The following is a 23,188-nucleotide window of genomic DNA, read 5'->3' as shown; positions in this document are numbered from 1 at the left end:
GTACCAATGCTTCCCAAACGGCAGAAGTTTTGTCTCCCAGGGAACATTTGGCAATGTCTCAAGATATTTTGGTCACCATTCCTGGTTGTGAGATATTACTGGCATCTACTGGGGGGAGGCCAGAGATGCTGCTAAAACAAGCTAAATGCACAGAATGACCCATACAAAGAATTATCCAGCCCAAAATGTCAACAGTGCCAGGGTGAAGGAATGCAGAAACTGGATAGGAATTATACAGTTTAAACTATAGAATAACAATAACATTAAACAACAATTGCCATTTATTGAATGCTTCCAATGAGCCAAAGACCAAGAGTTTTTTATGCATTATGTCATTTATAATAGTCCTATAGCCCTGTGAGTTGGGTTTTATTCTACCCAAGAAGAGAAAACTGAGACTTAGAATAAGTAACTTGTCCAAGGCCACATGGTTAATAAGAATTGAACTAAGGACTCAAACCTAGAGACGGTATGTGTGTGTCTGTTGGATGGATAGATAGATAGATAGATAGATAGATAGATAGATAGATAGATAGATAGATAGATGTTGAGAATAACGTTTCATCTTACAATGAGCTGAAAGCTTGTGGGGCAGATTTGAAATGCTTCCTTTTCCTTCTCCCTCCCAAATGGGATGGAGTTCCTACATTCTTTAGTTAAGTCAGAGTTAAGGAGATTTCAAAATCTCCATGTGGTGTCTCATTTGCCTACCGATAATTTGTTTTCGTTTCAACCAAGTAAGGCTAAAAGAAGTATAGACCTAATTAAATGCAGAATGTGAGCCTTTGTTGTACTTTCTAGAATAAAGGCATTTGAGAATGGCCTGCCGCAGACTGTCTTATCAGCAAACTTTCACTCTAAGACAGAACATAAAATTAAACACAACCAAATATGTCTGGTGTGAACTCTGGGGATTGGCTCTGCTAGGACACTGTGCTTGTGTCCAAGTAGTGCTGGGAGGAAGTGAAAGGACCAGAGATATTTTGGGTAAGACCTGACCTGTCCCTGACCTCTCATCCTCCATGTCATTCACTGAAACTCAATATGTGTTGAGCTTCTACGATGCTTCAGACTTTGTGAATAGGGTAGATCAAAGCATGCCCTTCTGTAGCGTACAACCTAGTGAAACAATTAGATGGTAAAAATATGAATCACGTTAAGCACTGTTTCATAGTTCCCAACGTTTTTGTGCGCTGTCATGCACTTGGCATTTTCATGATGACTGTTGTCTGTTCTTTAACACCAGCCTCTGGCCTATGATTTAGTTAATGCTCAATAAAATGTGTTCAATGAATGAGTCTTCATAATCACCACAGGATAAAGGTATCCTCTCCATTTTACTGATGAAGAAGTAGAGGCAATGTTGTTTTTCCTCAAGCCAACATTCAAACCAGGTCCACAGGACTGTAGGTATAGTCTTCTGTCTACCGTGGCACAACTACCTAAAGAACAAATTCTAGATGATTCAGAGGAATAAACATTCCTTTCTCATTTTCCTCTTTCTTTTGATCATTATGGACTCTCTAGATCTTTGGGATGCTGTCCATTGATTTTCTTGTTTGCAGCTCCACACATGCAGAAGTGGAACCCCCAGCCACAAAGGCATCTACTCTGAGAGACCAGGGTGCTCCACTCAGCCTCAGCCCCGATGAGGACTAGCTCCATGCGGGGCTCGCAGCGTTTGCCCATTTCCCATTAAATCCAGCTCTCTTCCCACCCGGCAGCCCCAGGTCCCCAGTCCTCAGAGTTGGCCATTTTCCCTGAGAGCCTGCCTGCAAACCTTCATTCACTACGCCTTTACCTCTAGTCACTGTGGCCACCTTCCAAGCCAAATACTGTGGGTTGGGTGGAAACTACATCGAAAAAGAAACATTTGCCTATGTTCTTTCCAACTGGCACCTAGGCACACCTCCCAGGTTCACAGTTTCACTGTAGACCTTATCATTGCTTTCTGACACAGCCCTGGGGGCAGAACTGTGGAAAATGCCTGTTTCTCTGGGAGCAGCTTTGGCAGGATCTGGCCATTTTACTTCTACCACGTGGCTTCTCTTCTTTCTCTCTCCCTCGCTAACGGAGGTCCCCCATTTGTTCCTCTCTTGACTTGTATGGGGAGGCCGAATCTTAATTGTATTAGTGCCTTCATATTTGAACCTCGGCCCTTTATTTTACTCTAGATTAAGTCCAGAGGCCACATTTCTTCCGCCAGCCAGGCTGGCATGCCTGAGAGACCTCAGTAAAGGGTCTCTCCCTCTACCAAACAGCTAGAACTTCCAGGCAGTGGTATGGTTTTGACTCCTTGACCAGCATCCCCGCAGAGTGCCCACCGATAAGAACAGTAGGGGGCCATTTTGGCTCCACTGGCAGTTTTCATACCTGGCCTATTACTTTCGTATTTCCTTTTAAGTCCTTGGCTTACAACAGTTTGCCAAAGGGCACAGCGCCCAGTTCTGTGCCTGAATAGCCCTGACTTGTCCCATAACCTTACAAACACTCGCCCTGGGTTCTGCTTTGTCACAAACCATTTTCTGCAATGTGGTGGTTTACAGTTCGGGGCAAGGCAGATGTTTTCCAGATTGCGAACACCGCAGTTTTTAACTCACTGTCAGCAGCCTTCTCCCATATTTCATAGAAGACCTGTTGTAAGGCAATTTGTCTTTCAGCCATTTCTTCAAACCAAAATTGAACATTACAGTGAATGGGATGGTGGGGAGGGGGGATGGAGGGAGGAATAGAGCACGGCTTTGTATGGTTTGAAGTTTTCTGGAAGAGTTATTTTTATGCTACAGAGATTTTTCAAGATGTACTTTATTCTCCAGTCTCTATACATTTTCGACAAAGTAAAGAACAATAGTTACCCCAAACCTATAACGAAGTCATGTTCCATAAACATTTTTAACCATAAAATAATTTTTTCTCAAAGATTTTTTTTATCATTCTCAAAATATATTGAGTCATGTATCCAGTGTGTCAGCTGCTCTAGCAACAAGCTTTAGGACGCTCTTAACTCTTTTGGCCCACCACCGTGCCAACAGGAAGGGCTCCTTGTCACTTTAACCCTTTGGTGACGGAATTCTGATATAAGACCACAATGATCTTTGATATTGGCTTTGTATCAGCCACGGTTCTGGCATGAAACAAAAGGCATAAGCAAACACACCATGGAGAATTTTATGGGCCCAGCACGCTTCCGCTGCGCTACTCTGCTAACCATGGAGAATTTTATAAAGAGACTCTTTATGAAGATGTTGGCAGAATTAGGGGAAACCAATAAGGTGAAGAACCCAGGCCAGCAGAAGTGGGAGGCATTACCGTCCTAGGCTTGAAGAGTCAAAGGAATGATTAGTTACCTTACCTTATGGAGCAGAGCTGAGAATGAAAAGAGGGCTGTCCAAAGGCTGTGGCCTTTGGTGGAGGAAGGTAGCCAATCCTCTGCAATTCGGCAAGGAAGGAGCCTGGAAACAAACATGGCAACCCATATTCTTCTTGCCCTGGGCAGTTCTTCCTGTCCCTCCAATGTCTCCCATTGGCCCAACCTAACTGGAAGCCAGAGGGTAAGGGTGCCCATTGATACTGTCCTTAGAAGTCAGCCTCAGCATGGAGCTGAGGAGAAAAGGACTGATACTGGGTCTGAAGACACTCAGGGAAAATATTCAATCACTAGCTTTAAATCAGTTGCTTCACAAGAGAGCCAAAAGAACAATAGGGACCTAAATAAGGTATGTAGACTCAGTTTATAAAATCAGAGAACGTTGAGGGGAACCATTGAAATCATCCAGCCTCTGTTTGAGCATTGCCAGGGACCTTCAGATACAGGGACATCTCACCACCCCGAAGAGGTTATGGGATGGCTCCCACTGCTTAAAACCTGCATTTGTAAGTCTGAAACCAAAACTTATATGGGAAATCTCCTGATTTTTAAAAAATGTTGGCCATGAATTCAAATTAAAACCTAATAAGGAACAAGTCTATGTATTAGATCCATTCTGTAACCTCTGGTATCATTTATTATCCACATTTGAAGGTACCTATCACATCCTTCATTCAATTTTTAATTTGGTCTAAAGAGCATGTAGCTCTTCCAACCTTTCCTTACCCATCTTCCTTTTCCTCTAAATGTTTCTTGTTTTTTTAAAGCCTTTCTTAGAAATGTTGCTCTTAGAAGACACCTTTTTCGGTGTTTTTAAACCAGCGAAGGTAGAAGAAGACTATGATGCTTTCGATCATCATTCAGTATTGCCAGTGAAGGTACTTTTTTGCTAAAAGTACCATATATAACATTTTTTGGAGCAATTTCATTGTACTGTTGCTGGATCCAGCTGAACCTTCAAGTCTTCATTAAAACTTACTAGCCTTCTCTTTTCCTCTTTTTTTTTCATGGTTTTGTTACACCAAAAATTATTTAGTAGATTTGCTTAATCACGGGCTTCTATAAACAAGAGCTTTAACCTAACTGCAAGCTATAATATTTATTTGTAAAATTTAAACTGTTGGTTTTGGGTCATTATTTTAGCCTGCTTTGTATGAGCCTTCAAAATTTTATTTCTGTAGGGGCACCTGGGTAGCTCAGTCAGTTGAACATCTGCCTCCGGCTCAGGTCATGATCTCAGGGTCCTGGAGCGGGCCCCTCATTGAGTTCTCTGCTCCATGGGAAGCCTGCTTCTTCCTCTCCCTCTGTCTGCCACTCCCCCTGCTTGTATACTCTAGCTCTCTCTCTGTCAAATGAATAAATAAAATATTTTTTAAAAATTTAGAAATAAAAATAAAATTTATTTCTATAGTCAGATATCTTTCCTAGATTTGGGTCATTTTCAAGTTTGATAAATATGTCATTGTCGAGTAGTTGACGATAATGTCAAACAGGCAGGTTCGCTCAAGCTTAGCTCTCTACAATTTGAGGTTGATTTGCTGATTAACACTATTAGGGTACAGGCACATGGTAAATTACAAATCTATCTAATGATAGATTATCTAGCCTTCCATCTTTGGTCCATAAAGATATCATGGGTCACTTGATCAAATGTCTTGCTGAAAGTTTAAATGTGCTTGTTTTACCACTCTGAAATAATCCTATCAAAATGAAAGAGATTTAATTTTATAAAACCTATTGAATTTTGGCACTTAAAGATTGGCCCAATTAAAAAATGGGCAAAGGACTTAAACAGACATTTCTCCAAAGAAGATATACAAATGGCCAACAGTATATGAAAAGATGCTCAATATCATCAGGCATTAAAGAAATGCAAATCAAAACCACAATGAGACATATGATCCAGGAATCCTACTTCTGGATATATACCCAAAAGAACTGAATGCAGAATCTCAAAGAGATATTTGTACACCCATGTACATTGCAGCATTATTCACAATAGCTGAGAGGTGGAAGCAAACCCATCAATGGATGAATCCATAAAGAAAATGTGGTATATACATACAATGGAATATTATTCAGCCTTAAAAAAGAAGGAAGTCTGACACATGCAACAACATAGATAAACCTTGAGGACACTTTACTGAGTGAAAATAAGCCAGTCATAAAAAAATAGTGTATGAGGTGTCTAAAGTAATCAAATTCATAGAAGCAAAAAATAGACCAGTTGTTGTCAGGGGCTAGAGGGAGGGGGAAATGGGGAGTTATTGTTCAATGAGTATAGAGTTTCAGTTTTGCAAGATGGAAAAGTTTTGCAGATCTGTTGTACAACAATGTGCATATGCTTAGCACTACTAAACTGTACACTTAAAAATGGTTAAGGTGGTAAATTTTGCTAATTTTTTTTACCATAGTTAAACTTTTTTTCAATAAAAGGAAAAGATTAGCCCAACCCTTTCCTTTTATAGAGGAGAAAACTGAGGTCCTAAGAACTTATAGAAACTTCTAGTGAACTCATGTGGATTCTAGTTACTAAGATTTTTCTCAAGTGCTCACAAATGAGCACTTATTGTGGTTAAAACATTGTGTGCTGTGGTTAAAACATTTGCTGAAGAGGGGCACCTGGGTGGCTCAGTCGGTTAAGCATCTGCCTTTGGCTCAGGACATGATCCTGGGGTCCTGGGACTGAGCCCCGCATTGGGCTCCCTGCTCAGCAGAGAGCATACTTCTCCCTCTCCCTCTGCTGCTTTGCCTGTTGTTCTCTCTCTCTGTGTGTCAAATAAATAAATAAAATCTTAAAAAACAATATTTGCTGAAGAGAAAAATTTTAATCACTATATATGGCCAGAGTCTTTTTAAGAATTAATTTGAGAATACATAATACAGGTCATCTTCTTGATATTTCCATCATTAAATTGAGAGACCTAATGGCAGACCTAGCATGCCAACTAAAGACCTAGTTAACACCTTTTCTCCTTTGGCTTCCAGGCATATATTTAAATATCACTGGTGCAGGCTCCTATCTGCTACAGACCCAGTTACTTTGTAGTTTTCAAATAATAGATGATAGCAATTCCTATTTGTTTTCTATGGTTTTCATTTCTTTTCAGACATGATTAGAGTTTAAAACCTAACTGCAAGCTATTTATTTATTTTTGGGATTCTAAGGTTCTGTAAGATTTCTTCCCCACCTTTGCCATATTGAAGATCTAGGGATTTTTTTGTTTTAACTCAAAGTAATATCCCAGATGATGTTTCACTTTATGAAAGTACCTCTTGAATAAGAAATCACGTTTACCTTGTCTTAAGCCCTAGGATAAGAAAGGAGTATTTTCTCCATTATATTTAATTACTAATCCAACTATTGAATATCTTTGTAAAAATAAAATAGGAATGTCAGATGTGACCTGTGATACCAAATTGTTGATTTTTAAAAGGAAATTAATCATGTGATCCAGACTAAATAGTTGGTTTCAAAAATCCCAAGTATTTAACTTGATGTAACTAATATGTGCATTTAAATTTTAAACAGTTATTTCGAAGTATTAAAAATCTTCACCATTCTAATTTTCCGCCGGGTTTCTTTGTAATGTGCTGAGGGTGTCCATTACCCTTTAAAGTGAATAGTAAGAATAGTGTCCATTGTTCTAATGTGATTCTGTTTAATAGTGTAATCCCCAACAGATATTAGCCCTCATTAAAGGGAGCCTTGGAATCTTAAGGAGAATGATGAAGAACAATTCCATACAGTATTTTAATTTTTATTAGTTATATAATTTTGAAAGCATAGAAGCCCTGAAGGCAGACAGGCTTGCATTCCAACCCAGATTCTACCACTTTCTGGCTTTGTCAAATTATTTGTTCTTTCTTAGTCTTAATTTGTCTACATGTAAAATTGAGATGACACCAAGGACCTGGTTAAAGTGTTGAATAAAAATGCAAGGCTGTTAAAAAGAGGTTGAGTAAATGTTAGTTTTCTAATTTTCCATGAGTAAGGTTAGTTGTTCTGTGGAATGTTTTTAATGTGAAGTTTTTTGAGCCAGACTGACTCCCTTCTGGCCTAATGCGGAGAGAGGTGTGTGGGGAAGTAAGTGTGGTGTATCACAGGTTGACAATAGGCCGAAATTTGTTTTCAGTCACTTCCAACATGGCCGCGTATTGTTCTGCTTGATTATTTCCCTTGGCAAGAAGACACTCTGGGCTCGTTTGCATATCCTGCATGTAATCAGAAAGAGCCAAGTTTGCCTGTGTTTAAAGGATTCCGCTTCTTGAAGTTCGTTCTCGTGCAGACCCACAGGGGGATTTGTCCCAGACCTCCCATTTATAATCACAGGCATTCCGTGAATAATCTGATACGGAATGAGTACAGGATAGACTCCTTTGTTTGCCAGACAGGTGAGAGCCCTACTTTCTCTTGTTGCTAAAAATCTGGGCCAGAAAAATGACTAGAGTTATGTGAGTACTAAATTAACCTCATTCCTTTGTAATCGTTACCCTCATAATGATTTCACTGAAAATCCAAGAATAACAAGAGGGATCCCCCCCTACCCCCAACCCGGCACACACTAGGGTACTGAGAGATTCGAAAGTGTTTTTATAATGTTAATAATCATAGCATCCAACAACTGTGTGGCAGTTTTCAATTTTCTTAAGTTTTGTCAGGAACATTCTCTCTCACACGAACCAAATAAGATTGGTGGAGCAATTATTCCTCTTAAGTAAATGAGGACATGGGGGTCAGAGAGGTTGTTTCCTGCTTGAGGTTATTTAGAATTCCCTGCCCAAAAGTTTTTTTTTTTTTTTTTTTTTAATATTTATTTGTCAAAGAGAGCACAAGCAGGGGGAGCGACAGGCAGAGGGAGAAGCAGACTCCCCACTGAGCAGGGAGCCCGATGTGGGGCTCGATCCCAGGACCCTGGGATCATGACCTGAGCCGAAGGCAGACGCTTAACCGACCGAGCCACCCAGGCGTCCCCCCTGCCCAAAAGTTTTATCTCTGAATCCTTTTCTACTCTAAGGGTAAGGGCTAAACATCAAGTGACTGAGTTGTAATAGGTACTAGAGTAGATCCCTCCTACGTTCCTTCATTTACTGTTTAAAACAACCCTATGAAATAGGTATTACTCTTCTCATTTTGCAGATGGGTTTGCTCAGAGAGGCTAAGTGCTTACTGAAGTTTGCACAGATGATGACAAAGGCAGTCTTCAGAGGTTTCTGACTCTAAGACACACCGTTCCTTTATTCTGCTATATCATCTCTAAAGTGTCTACATAGATAGACGGACAGACAGATAGATCTTAGATAGACAGATGATCTCATCTGGATCTACTATATTCCTGATATAGAAGATCAATCTATCTGCTAGGTGCTGTGGTAAGCACTTTTCATTTGATTTCTTTCTCTCTGTCCATCCACCCATAGACATGCGGACACAATTGTTACAAAAGGACCTGAGAACAGTTCCTAGGATGAGAACCACTAGAATGGCCTCCAGAGACGCCTGGGTTATGTGTTACCTGCCACTGTATAAAATGGGGAGTGCGAAAGTAGCACATCTGGCAAAGCTTCCGTGTCCTTCCCCACCGTTTAGACCTCCCTCGTCCTTCCCACATTTGAGAAACACAACAAGTCCTACCACAAGAGAAGGGGTGCCAAACAGCACCATTCTCAAATTCCTGGCAGTGGAGTGGAGGGTCTAGGGCAGGAGATATGAAGCCAGACCAACAGGGGAGAAGTCCCAGCTTTAGAATTACTAGCTGCATATCCTGGAGCAGGTTACTTAACCACTCTGTCCCCTCAGCTTCGTCACCTGTAAAACTGGGCATAAGGATGGCTCTTGCCTCACGTGGGGTTGGTTGTGAGGATAAAATGAATGAGTTAATGAAAAGCACTTCCAACAGTACCTGGCCCATATTAATAATAATAGCTAACATCATTTTGTTCTAGAAAACACTCAGTAAATATTAAAACCGTTACTTTTAGTATACGCAATAAGTAGATTTTACTCCTCCCCACGCCTCTCTCCAAAGCACAGCCCCAACACCCGGGTCTTGGTGCCCGTCTGTTTATGTAGGGAGAAGGCAGTGTGATTTAGTTACTGTATATCTCACTGAACAACAGGTTCCCAAAGCAGGTGTGTGCAAGAACAAACTCTGTATAGTATATTCTAATTTATATGTACTAAGGAAGCTCACAATTTAGAGGGACTTTCTGGGTCTCTTGACTACTCTAGTCCTTCTTCCCCTGTTGCATTTCCAACAACATATTGTAATTATCTTTTCTCTGTTCTCCTTCCCCAACCATGAGCTCCTGAAAGACAAAGGACATACCGTATTTAACTTTATATTCCCAGTACCTAGAATAATGTTTGGCAGTAGGAGCTTTTGTTTATTGACTTACTGAACAAGTGAGAGGATGAGTGAATGGATGCATGGTTAATTCTAGGTTAAGTAAATAATCATCTCTAAATTTGGGGTCAATCTGGATTTTCACACTTTGGATTTTCTTCAAGCAAGATAGTTGATGAGTTTATTGGTGATCAGGGCCTGTATTATGTAACCCCTCCAATTATTGCCCATAATTCCTTGTTTGTTTTGTCAGTCAAATAATTTATTATCATATGCCCAAAGTATTTAAAGGTCAGACTCAAATCGATTTTTAAAAAGTATGCCTCGTGTCCTTCTATATATATTATATTCTCTTCCAAGCAATGGTAGAGTAGATATATAAGATTTCAAAAATACACTTCAGAGTGTTAGCATTCATAATTACTGGGCTCATATGAAATCATTTAAGAAGAATTCTGGGGTTTCAAAAGGTGTCACGTTATTCAGTGATGCTGTGCTGGAGGGAACGGTAGACACCATCCAAAATAGATACTTCATTTGTGCAGATGAGAAGAAGTGAGGCCCCAAGAGGTGAATCATTTGTTCAAGGTCACATCAGGAACTGAGTCAGGTCCCCCATATTCTCAGGCCAGTGGCTTTATGGACCCTGGGACCAGGATTCCTGAGTGACATTGATTCTGGAAGATGCAGGGCTGGCCCTGTAAGTCCAAACCAGCCAAGACAAGGGCATGATTTCTGGAAGAACACATTGTAGTCGTTGATCTGGGCTAGCAGCCAATGGAAGAAGAGCCCTGTGGTCCACATGAATGCTCTTGGGTATATACAGTCCATTCACATGACGTTTAACTTTGAAGGTGTCAGAGAAATGCTGATCTGCTGCTAAAGAGAGGCAACATCAGAGGGGGACCCACACACATGCAAAGCCTTCACAATGTCCCTCTGCAATTTTTAAACACTTGAACTTTAAACTTTTAAACTTCAATAAATTATGTTGAAGGTTTGATAGAAACAAATTGTAATAAGCAATGGTTCCTTTTTTCTCCAGTGAATTTGTGTGTACAGAAGAATAGGAGGTCATTTTCAACTATGCGATGTAATATTATACATGTTATTTGAACTAGTGTGACTTTTGCTCTTTTTTATTTCTGTGCCCAGATTCGAAGGATTCCAAGGAGAAGAATAAAATGGAGATCTTGTACATACTCGTGCCAAGTGTTGCCATTCCTCTGGCCATTGCCCTGCTCTTCTTCTTCATTTGTGTCTGCCGCAATAACCAGAAGACCTCGTCACCACCTGTCCAGAGGCAACCGAAACACGTCAGAGGTCAAAATGTGGAGATGTCAATGCTTAATGCATATAAACCCAAGGTAAAGTTAGCAGTATGGAGCTGCATAGATTCCGCAGGCTTCGGGTTAAAGCAAAACTTAGCACCTTCCCCAGCTTAGAAATCAAATGATCTAGACTCAGAGTTTACAAGCTCTAGAGGTCAATTTCAGCAAACTGTACACCTGTAACTTTATGCAGGGCACCTGGAACATTCTTTCATCAGTGTGTCCACGTCCGTGTCAGGCCAGCCCCATCACTGCCTTACCATCAAGTCTGGGCTAGAAAGAATCCTTAGGACATCATCTCTCCTAAGGATTCCGAGTGTGAGCTATTTTGCAAAATTTCAAAGAAGGAAAGACCATACCCTTCCAATCAAACCGAAAGAGATGAACAGAGAAAAAAAGAAAGCATGGTTTACTAACTTTTAACTGTCAAAAAATCCTTTATATTGCACAACAGCGTGCATAGATTGTACACTTAAGAACCAGTAAGTTTTATGTGATGTGCTTTTTTGCCACAAGAACAAAACCTAAGTCCTAACCGAGGAGCTCAGTTAGGTTTAATGCCTAACCTAAATCCATTTCTCTTTGGTTTAAGCATATTTAAAGAGAAGTGTTGTCCTTCCTATAATCTTCGAATTCTGTTGTATGATCGCCCACCTTAGCCTTCTCATCTCTGTGCTAATTCAACCCACTTCCTTTTAGTTTTTCCTCCTCATCTTTCAACATGTGGGTTGCTCCAGGTCTTAGCAAGGAACCCAGGGTCACCGGCCCTTACCTTAAATGGAACACACACACCACATCTTGAAGCTGAAATACAACAGATCCTTTCTCTCCAGAAAGCCAGAACCTCAATCCCAGGCTCTCGGCAAAGAGATTTCATTTAAATAATTCAGAAGACATCCAAAAAGCCTGTCTTTTCTTCTTATTCCAACTCCATAGGACATTCATTCACTCATTCTGCAAATATTTATCTTCTCTGTGGGTTAGTGACCATATTATTCATTTGACCTTCATAAAGAGAAGATGTATCTCTTTAATAAAATTTTAGAGAAAAATGTCTTCACACTCAAATTAACTAATCCTTTTAACTAATTAGTAGAGTTCCCTGTTGGGGCTGACTCTTAGCCCCTCATTTGATTTTAGTCTGCGTTGCAGTTGGATTTTTTTTTTTTTAATTTAAAAAGTCTTAAGACATTTTTCTGTTGTAGTCATATTTGTTGGTAAGGTTTTTGGATTTCTTAAGTGTTAAAAATTCATTTTTTAAGTATTCTGTCCCAAGCAAAACCACAGTTCTCTTAAGTCTGAATTTTTACCATTAAAAAAAAAAAACCCACAGACCCTGAAGACAACAGTGTTCACTAAGTAGGTTGGGGGACAGGTAGCAGTGGGGGTTCAGTTGTTTCTGACATCCTAGCTGCCAGCTAGCCAGCTTACATCCATTACAGCATGTTAGAGAACATCACATCTAATCCTTACAAGGGAGTAGAAGAAAAAAGAGGGGTTAATGAGGTAACACCCTGTTGAACTTTTACATTTCCCAGGCTTCAGAGTTCTAGTACAATGGTCTTTTTCCATGAGCATCTTTCTCCATTATTTCTGTTATTAAATGTTGAGAAACCTTAGAAATGCCAGAACTCTGGACAGGAGAGAGACCCAGATCATCTGGCTTACAGCAGTCACCTTGTCCCTGCCACCATCCCGGAGAGGCGGGCTCCTCCGGGCTGCAGCAGGAACCATGGGAAGAGTTCTTTCCATTTGGGAAAACTGTCAATTGTGTAGGTCAGCCTCAGTCTGCAACTCAATTCCATTATTAGCAGAGGTTTGTTTTGCAAAGCATGATGTCCAAGAGGCATGATGTTTTGGGTTTATGCAGTCTTTCCAATAAAGATCTCAGAGAGCTTTGTGGCATAAACGGAGAAAGCTAATGTGTGTTGAGGGATGCAGATTGCCAGGTACTATCCCAGGAGATTTTATACTCATCATCTCATTTAATCCTTGCAGATATTCTATAATATAGATGTGATTATTGCTACCACACAACTAGGGTAACTGAGACTTCTACAGATTAAGTAATTTGTCCAAAATCAAAGAGCTAGAGATTGGAAGAGATGAAATGTGAACATAGGATTTTTCATGACTAAATAAAGTCCTTGCACTCGCCTGACCCCATAATAACTTTTTCACAGGACAAATCATGCTGGGAAGGGAGAGTGGGAGGGGGTCAGGCAAACAACTGAATATGATTCCATTTGGTTAGTTTGGGCTGAACACTAACCACAGGCATCACCCTGCCTTGTGATAAATCCTTAAGAGGCTTGTGTAACAGTCACACGTCTAAATGCTATAGCTCCAGTCCTGCCAAAGACATGTGAAATTTGGCCAGAGCAGTAATAGTCCTCCCTCCTCCATGGTCGTAGAGACAAATGTAAAATATCCTGGGACAAATTTTCCCAAAGACTTGGTGAAGTAAACATGGTTTTCATGATTTCTGAAGTGTCCCTTGCAAAATCTCCCAGTGCCAAGATTTCTCCAACCCAAGGCTTAAAATTCAGCCTTAAACAGCTCTCAAATAATTCTGAACCACACCGTAGGTCGGAATGACTCGAGTATCTTTGACAGGGTTGAGGAGGGGAAAAGAAACAACAAAAACAAATGCTCACTCTTTTTCTCTTACTCTCCTAAAAGATTTGGTTCCAATCAAATTTGAGTTATTCTGTTGTTTGTTTTGGTTCTTACTGAGTGCCTTTCCTGGAAAAAGCACAAAGGACTTCGTAGACCTTAAAGAAAATTCTTAACTGTAAACAATCACTCTCTCTAAAAGTGCTTTGGAAGGTCACTGACACATAAATATTACACGTACCTATAAAAGTTAGAAGGAAAGAACACACATAAGAAAGAAAGAGAAAAAAAAAAATCCTGAAAACAAACGCCCTACCAGCATAAAATCAAAAGGATATTTGGAGGAGGAGGTGTTAAAGAAGAAAGAATGGAAGCTGGTATGCCCGAGCCTTACTCTTATTTTGCCTTGGTCAATTCAAAAGTCAGAGGCTCCAGGATTTTTATTGATCCAAATGAATATGCCCTTCAGGTTTTAAATTGTTTCTCTTTCTCTCTACTTGCTGAGCTTCTAAAATCCCCTGCAAGTGTTGGGATTAAGAAGAGGCTCCTCAGGGAGATTAGAAACCCATACCCTTCAGAGGGGACAATAGCAGTCATGGACAGACTGGTGGACAGACCTGGCCTGGGTGTCCAGAGAGGTGAGTGAGGCAGTTGGAAGTTAGACCTCAATGAGGTTTGAGTTTCCTGCTGATCCGTGGGGAAAGGAAGTCAGTGGACCAGAGAGGCACCTCAGCGCTGAGCCACGAACACTCAGGAAATGGAGATGCTTCTCTGGCTCTAACCGCAGCCCCCTACCCATCCCCCTTGCCCTGTGGCCCTGAGAAGCCACTTGGCCTCTCTGAGTCTTACTTTTCTCAGTTGTTCAGAGAATGAAGTAGACCCTGTTCATATAAGGTACTGTTCATTTGTTTTCCTTTTATTTTGTTCAGCAGGAGATTTCAAGCCATTCAGTTGGGTAAGATAACCTCCTCTCTTTCCCGCCTTTAAAATCCCCCAATGAGTGTTCTAGCAATGCATGAATTAAGTAGGATTTTTCTATATTGCATTACAAATGTTATGATCTGGGTGGGTGTTATTTAAGAGTACTGTGGAAAGTGAACCTTCTCCAAGAAGCCTGGGAAACCCTAACTTCCCTTCTCCTGGATTCTTTTCCTTTGCCCTCCATGCCCCAGTTGTCCTGTGTCTGAAAAACAGGGCAGTGTCTGTACAGAGAACAGGCTGTGGAGCACTCTCCTTGGGAGGGAGAAGGTGTCAGAGCCTCCCACTCAAGCACAGCAGAGCGGTGGGGGCTTCTGTTCTTCCCTCTGTGACTCACCTGTGTGGGATGTGGGCGCCAGAGAAGTTAAGAGGTGGAGGAGCTTGAGAGTAGGGAACAAAGAACAGTTGGGGGGCTGGGGGGACACAGCCAAAGCCTGAATAGGCCTGTGGGTCAGACTCCTGCAGCTCTGGGCTGGTATAAGGAACATCTGGGGGAAAGCAGGATTTGCCTCGCATTCTGAAGCTGGTGACTATTTTATTTCTCAGTTTACCCTCATCTCTTGCCAACTTCTCTTTCTTTGCTTCCAGGCAGTTCCGCTCCCCTTTTCCTTTCCAGCCAAAGTAGTTGCTGAAGGTACTGACACTTGATTATCTTCTCTGGGCCTGTCCCCTTTGCCAGCAACATGCTTCCATCTAAAAAGCCCTGCTGTGGTCTGGCTACCCCTTTTCAACCCCTGGCCTTACCCAGTGTCACCACACTTGGTGTTAAAATGTCCTCAATAGCTTTTCCACTCAGTCCTTAAAGCCTTTGTCTCCCCAGACTTCTGAGCTCATCATTCTATTGACAGGGCCCTCTAGGGAATCACCAGTGATGTAATTCAATCCAATGGCCTTTTCCAAGACTTTATCCTCTTTAATTTCCCTGGAGCCTTGGATATTCTGAACCACCATCTTGAAATACTTTTTCTCTTGGCTTTCCTCCTATCTCCTCTGTTTCCTTCACTAGTTCCTTTGGTCCTCTTTTCCTCTCTCCCTCCTCCCCCTCTTCTCTCTTTCTCTCCCCCTCCTCCCCCTCTTCTCTCTCTCTCTCTCTCTCAAGCTGATTTCATCCTCTGGCATTGCTTTTGCTCCCACTTGATATACATTCACCAATCTGGAAGGACCAATGTCAAGTTATAAAATTCTTCCTCCCTGCGCCTAAGGATCCATACTCTTTGGGCCTAGCTTACCTTACCAGCCACATTTTTTTCTTAGTCGATTTCTGGGAGGTAGTTTGATATACTTCAAAGGGCAAGGACTGTAAGGAGAGAGAGATGATTAACAAATCTCAGCGCCATTGATTCCCGGCCATGAGGTTTAAGCAAATTCTCTGACCCTTTGTTTTCTCCCCTGTAAAACAAGGACAGGAATAGTACTTAGAGATTTTTTTTTTCTTATTTGGAGGTTCTAGCAGAGGGAGCACAGCCACTCATATACCCTTGACCGAAGAACAGTCCTCTTCTATCGGGGAAGGTCATCCTCTTCGACAAAGTGTGCAGCTTTGGGGGGGATGTGCATGGAACACTGAGGGAAGGAAGAAGGGGACACCCCCCAGGCAGCCAGATCAGCCAGATCAACCCTGGCAATCAAGGGGGTAACAGATGTCTCAGCCAGATCACCCCCCCATCCAATCTTTTTGGCACTTTGAGATAGCGTGTCTGGTACTTCACATGTACTCGCTAGCTAGAAGTTACTATTATTTTTGTTACAGTGATGATATTAACAACCACAGATATTTTAATCAACTACCAAATGCTGTGCACAGGATAATGTGGGTTGTGAGGAAGCTCTAGGATCCAGCAGCCCCCATTACCTGGGGTGAGGACAGAAGCAAGGGAAGCACAGCAAAGATACTAGAGGGAGCTCTTTGGACAGCTCTGGTATTCCATTCCTATCTGGTTCCCATAAATGCCCCTGCCCACACCCTGTTGACACCCTGGGTAAAATCCATCAGGGTGGAGAGGGTCTGATAGTTCGAGCTAGGAGGCTGTCCAGTACAGAGCCTCAGCTCCAATCTGTGTCTGTAGAAACCTGACTTCCAGGGAGAGTAAGTATTAGAAGTGGATATATTATAAGTGGTACTAGAAATAAGCTAAAGTACATCACACGCATTATCTCAATGGGATCTCTCTTACGACCTTATGAAGAAGGAGCTAATTTGAGCCTGATTTGGGAGTGAGACAACTTGAACCCAGATCTGCCCAGGTGCGTCCCCATTGCTTCTGTGCTGCACTCTATTGCCTAATTTTGAGGCTGACCAAATGCCCGAGCTCAAGTTCTGAGCACTCGGGGGCTCAAGCTGACACCGGGAGTACTGGCCTCTGTTCTGCCTGTTTCCAGGCAGGAGCGAACGTCTCCCCTTGACATTATCAAGTAACCACCACAGAATGAACCGTGGTCACCACCAAACATTCAAACTAACCATCAGAAAGTTACGTGACAGAGAAAAGAATTGCTTCCGAAGATAAATCACTTCCAGAGAAGTGCAGCTAAACTCTTGGCAAATGTGGCAGACTGTTGGTTGAAACTCCCTCCAGAATTTGATGGCATAAGCTAGAAGGCACTTAGTTTGGCTGTAGTCTTTGAAAATGTCCATAACCTCCCAAAATGAAACGGCTGTGGCCTTTAAGTTTTTAAAACATAATCATTTCCGTTGAGGAGTAGAGCCAATTGTTTTGCAATTTGAACACTGTTTACCTCAGAACCAGTAAAATGCACAAGAATGGAAAATAGGCTTTGGAGTCAAGCAGATTCCTGTCAACAGCTAAGTCCAGATACTAAGAGAGCTCTATTTTTATATACTCTCCAGGGCTCTTGTGCCCCATGCAGGCAAAGGCTGCTGTGGGAAGGTTCTGTTCATTTGTCCCAGTCAACCAATGGGGACAACAGAGAATCAACCAGAGTAAGGTCTAGATCAGAGACCAGAGAGCAATTACACCTTGACATTCCACTTTTATACTAGACGGCTTTACGCTTTTAAAATTATGGAGCCCTTCGAGGATCAAAATGAAAACTGCCAATTATTCCCAGAAAAATGCTCCAGCTTTGGAGTCAGACATATTGGATTTGCATCTTGGCATCACCTCTTGATCGGTGGGCTTCTTCAGGCAAGCTGCTTAACCTCTGAATGTCTTAATTTCCTGATCCATAAAATGGGGACATCATAGTGTGACTCGCATGGGATTGGGATGAAGGTTCAATGAGTTGATGCAGTAAGCACTGAGAGAGCAAAGGGCTTGTGCAGTAGTCACTAGGAAGACAGGCTCTGCAGTCTGACATGATGACCTACCAGCTGTGGAATCACTTAACCAGTCTGTTTCTCAGAGTTGCCATCTGTAAAATGGGGCTAGTAGTCATAGTGACCGATTTCCTGGGGTTACTGTAAGGATGAAAGGATTAATATGTATAAAGTACTCACAACTTAACATATCAGCATTCCAAAAACAAATTGTAGGCATTGTTATGGTCTCCGGGTCTGGCACAGGGCAAGGATTCAATATATGGTAGCTATTATTAAACTCGAAGTACAGACATCTAGGGTAGGAGCCGCTGTGTCCTCACTCTTCATGCTTCTTGCATGGGTCCTCACATACTATTCCCATATGTATGCTCCTTGGTATGTAGTATGTACAGTATCCGTTGACTGGCTGATAACAACCAGCTATTTAAAAAGATCCCACACCGTTGGTTACCCATGAAAATAGAATAAACTGATGACATAACCCAGCATATAGAGTGATTTAATTTCAAAACCTTGAATCTCACTAAGACAGCAGCAGACTCTAAACACAGTAAATACCAGCCCGTCGTTCTTATATTTACTTTAGCTGGCATTTCCAAAGCATCTTCTGAAGCCAAGTGTTATTTTCTCTGGCTCCTATAAGTCAAAATTGCTCAACCAGGCCCTTCAGACGCATTGTCATCATTTATCATGCAAGGAGAAGAGATCCAGACCACCAGTAATGGTCTGATCCAGAAAGCCATATTCATTTATCCCAGTGGTTCTCACAGTGAAGCCTCCAGGTCAGGAACATCCTCATCACCTGGACTTGTCAGAACTGCAGGATCTCAGACCTACAGAATCAGAAACTCTGGGATTGGGTCCCAGCAATCTGTGGTGGTTTTTTTTTTTTTTTTAAGATTTTATTTTTTTATTTATTTGACAGAGAGAATGCGAGAGAAGGAACACAGGCAGGGGGAGTGGGAGAGGGAGAAGCAGGCTTCCCGCTGAGCAGGGAGCCTGATGGCGAGGCTCGATCCCAGGACCCTGGGATCATGACCTGAGCCGAAGGCAGACACTTAACGACTGAGACACCCAGGCGCCCAGCAATCTGTGTTTTAACAAGCCTTCTGAGGGGCTCCCAGGCCTGCTCTGAATTAGACTGTGCTGGTTAGTACTGAGAATCAGAGAGCAAGCAATCCCCAAGGAATACAGATCTCAGGGAGAACTGTGCTTCCAAAAAGAAAAAGGACAGGTAATGTCCTATTACCCCAAATCCCGCTCTAATTCTAACGAGGCTGAGGATAGGTGCCACCGTGTGGAACCTGCTCTTCTCCTGAAGACACGTGGGTCCAGATAGAATTGGCAAGTGTATAGCAAATGAGATTTGTAAAAGGGCAGCCATCTGGAGCATTAGGGCATGGGAAAGGAACCAGTAGAGGGACTACAGGGGATGGTTTGGGTCAATCGTATGAAAATAACTTCAGTTCCTTTTCAACCTCCGCTGTTGGGGTCCCCTTCCTGTCCTGGAGAACCACGCTGAGCTCTGTTTCCCTCCACCTCATGTCACTCAGCTTTTTCTTTGTGTCCAGCTTCAAGTGGGGCTCAAAAGTAGAGCATTCATACCCTGCTCAGGTTAGAAGCAAAAAGTCACAAATGCCTGGATCCATGCTGCACACAAACGCAGGCCATCAGGCCATCCTCACCTCATCTCCTACGGCAACCACTTCTGTCAAGCGAGCAGGAAATGGCAGGTTAGTCGTAAGCTGTGTCACCCAGAGGAACCATTTCAAATGTATTATCACCTAAGGTGTAACTTCCCAAAGATGGAAGGAGATGAAGTCATTGAGTCTGTCCTCCTTATCCATCTGCCACCTACCACATGACAATTTTTTAAAAACTCTACTCATGGTCCGTTGCTTTCATATCTAAAGGTAATAGATCTAAAAGGATCCCATGTCCCCATTTAGTAATGTCACTCAGGTGAAGGTAGCCACCAACATCAGCCTGGCTTCCATCAGCAGTTTAGACATAGGACGACGATAGTCACATCTGACTCACAGCTAAATGACCATCATCTAGAATGTTCTCCCTTCATTTTCCTTCTGTGAAGAGCTCATGTAGGCTCTTCAAAAATGTCTAAGGGAAGAGGCAGATTTGGAGTTTAGAATCACGTATCAACTTCTACATCAACTTTGGTTTTTCTCCCCCCCCCCCCGCCAAATTATATAATTTTTAAAACCTCACTGAGGCAGATGTGTGTTTACTTTGAGAAGTAAAAATGTTAACATTTAAACTGAAAGCCTGTTTCAGTTTTAAGGTACTTAATTGCCTTAGAGCATATCATAAACCGAGCCCATCTTGTCATTCAACTAATGGAGGGAGTGATAAAGAGATAGGAGCCCAGGACCCTATTCATTCCAGTTTTCCTTTGTACTTCGTTTACTTTGGCACGGCGCCTCATGTGTATTTTACACTTCTTTACATTTTGTACATCCCTGTATGACAAATACTTGTCAAACAAAAACTAAACAGATTTATAACCCCTTAACTTGAAATGAGCCAAAATTGAACTGCCAAAACTTTATGACTTCATTTTCTTTCATAGTTTTCCACTACATTGGTTCAAACAGACAAACCCCACTTGAGGTCAAGCCAAGGTCATTTCACTTTCATTACTAAAATATAATTTACAATATGCCAGACCTAAACAAGTTTAGCCTAAAGGGTTTCTATAATGTAAACCATCTGTTCCTCAACAATACGGCTCATTTCCTGCCGTCACTGGACAGTCTAACTGACGGCTGCTTTAAGGGGTTTTATGATTTTTTAACTAGTTCAGGATTTATGTAAAATTTGAAAATGAGTCTGTAGTTAAGACACATTTGTACCGAGTAACTTGAGCATTTTAAAAATGCAAATCACTGTGTAAATTGTTCCCCTGAAACCAAGCTCCGAGCAGTTTTTCTGGGTACTTCTATGCCGGCTACCACACAGGTGTTCCAGGGAAAGGTTTTGTGAAGTCTGCCGTTTTCGTTGCCTTCCGTGCTTCCTTCCAAAGCAAAATCCCCCAGTCTGGGTATGACTAGCTGTGGGGAACTGCTCCTTCCTTTTCTGGGCTAGAGAAGAGCTGGGACTCTGTGCTTTAGGGCCCACTGGGTACAGGTGGGGTCTGACAAGACACACTTGGGGTCAAAACCTCCTCTCCTGTGTCTGAACGGGGGATAAAGAACAGTTGTAACTCCGAGGAACGACCACACACTGAAGGCTGGCCTCACAGCCCTGTGAGGTGTCAGGCCCCCGGCTGAGCCTCCAGAGACCTTCTGTGTCAAACCGGGCTTGCCAGCCAGCAAGCTTCTCTGGTTTCAGACAGAATGGTGTGGCCCGAAGCAGAGGGCCTTGCAGTGCAAGTGAAGCTCTTTTTGGCTCTTCTAAAAAATGCTTGACACTTTCCAAGCCTCGTTCTCCATCTGTAAAATGGTAAGAGTAAGAGTTCTTTTTTCCAAGGGCAAATGGAAGAGAACTAATTTGCTTACCTCAGTGGAGGGGAATGCAGCCGGTCTTCTTAGCCATGAAGCCCCAGGGGCCATGTGTCGGGCCCGTGCCAAGGTCCTGTCCACCCCTCTTCTCTTCCAGTCCCCAGAAGTTTGGCCAGCTTGCTTTTTTGTCCCATCTGCCACCATCTACTCTTCCACATGGGTTCTTGCTCCCTCCACCCCTCTTCATTTTCCAGAATCCTAGAGGAGCAGGCCACTCCAATCAGACCCACCTTCGGGCTCCAAAACAGATTCTCTGTTTTGAGATTGACGATTTTTAAGATTTTAAGATTTTTGTTTTAAACCAACAACTGCAGGAGAACAGGGAAAGATTAATAGGAGGAAATTCAATGCATTTTTTTAAAACATAAAGAGAATTATAGAAAACTGTCTAGAACTACTTAAGACTGTAAATGGATCTAAATCATTTGCATTTACTCCGCTTCCCAGATTACTTCCATAATAAGGATAGTAATATTGATGTAAAGATCACTTACTAGGTGGAAATTACTTTCATACATTGTTGCATTTAGTCCCTAGTGTAACTATAGAAGCTGCATATTATATTATTTCATGGATATGGAAAATAGAGGTCAGAAAAGTGAAGAAGCTCACCCAAGTCAACCAGCTAAGATATAGGACCTACCACACAGGATTGTTGTCTTAAATGAGTTAATATTTGTTAAGTGCTTAACAGTATCTAGCATATAGTAAATGTTATATAAGTATTAACTAATATTGATAGAAAGCAACAGGTCCAAGATGAAAATTCAGATTGGTATGACTCCAAAGATCACATAGTTTGAATGCCCTGCACTGCTTATGCATTAGTTTCAGCGGGGGCAGGAAAAAGTATTCCTAACTCCTCATTAAATCAGTCTAATATTCCTTGAGTGTAAATTCTGATTTTCCCTCAAAAAAAATTTTATTACTCAGTCACATACACTTCTCTCTCACCAAAGCCTGGGGATCCTGTTTAGGTGGAAAAGTAAGTAAATACCTACTATGCCATTCAAGGGACTCTCACATAAATTGGATTCATTTATATCATTAGGAAAGGGGCACTTGGGTGGCTCAGTCAGTTAAGCGTCTGCCTTCGACTCAGGTCCTGATCCCAGGGTCCCGGGATTGAGCCCCCCATAGGGCTCCCTGCTCAGCGGGGAGTCTGCTTCTCCCTCTCCCTTTGCCACTCCTCCTCCACTCGTGCTCTGTCTCTTGCTTTGTCTCTCTCAAATAAATAAAATAAAATCTTAAATAAAAAATATATATGTAAAAAAATAAATCATTAGGAAAAATTGTGATAGAAATCCCAACCTTAACATCATGCAGGAGAAATTCACCTTGGGTTAGTCTTCCCACAAAAGCAAAATCATCTGAGTGCCACAAGAGAAAAAAGTAGGGTTGGTTCAAATGGTTCCTTTTCCCATCACCCACACGCAGCTCTCCCAGAGGAACAACGTAGCTCCCATAAGAATCCAACCCCTATAAGCAAAAGGAAAAATAGTGGATGGACCTGTGATTGCAAAAGAAATTTCCATATTCAGTCAGATAGAAAGATTGATCATATGTTTTTACTTTTTTACTTTTTCTTGGTTCAAAAATTTTAAAGGATAGGGACGCCTGGGTGGTTCAGTAGGTTGAGCGTTTGCCTTCAGCTCGGGTCGTGATCTCGGGGTTCTGGGATCGAGTCCCACATCGGGCTCCTTCCTTGGCAGGAAGCCTGCTTCGCCCTCCACCTGCCACTCCCCCTGCTT

General features: G+C 42.0%; 1 protein-coding gene across 2 annotated transcripts in view; it reads left to right on the top strand.

Annotated features, from left to right (window-relative positions):
• LOC123859532 (inactive tyrosine-protein kinase transmembrane receptor ROR1) overlaps positions 1-23,188 on the top strand; it is a 478,330-nt gene that overhangs the window by 367,986 nt on the left and 87,156 nt on the right. For both annotated transcript variants that reach the window (XM_054512827.2, XM_064589028.1), the window contains exon 8: positions 10,870-11,081. In XM_054512827.2, the coding sequence (XP_054368802.1) occupies positions 10,870-11,081 (212 nt within the window). The remainder of the gene's footprint in view (positions 1-10,869; positions 11,082-23,188) is intronic.

The sequence above is a fragment of the Mirounga angustirostris genome, unplaced genomic scaffold (assembly GCF_029215605.1).
Source record: "Mirounga angustirostris isolate CCGP_5_RB_7025 unplaced genomic scaffold, mMirAng1.0.hap1 SCAF_4, whole genome shotgun sequence".
NCBI classification, from domain to species: domain Eukaryota; kingdom Metazoa; phylum Chordata; class Mammalia; order Carnivora; family Phocidae; genus Mirounga; species Mirounga angustirostris.
The sequence above is the reverse complement of the archived record's forward strand: the minus strand, read 5'-3'. Positions and strand labels throughout refer to the sequence as shown.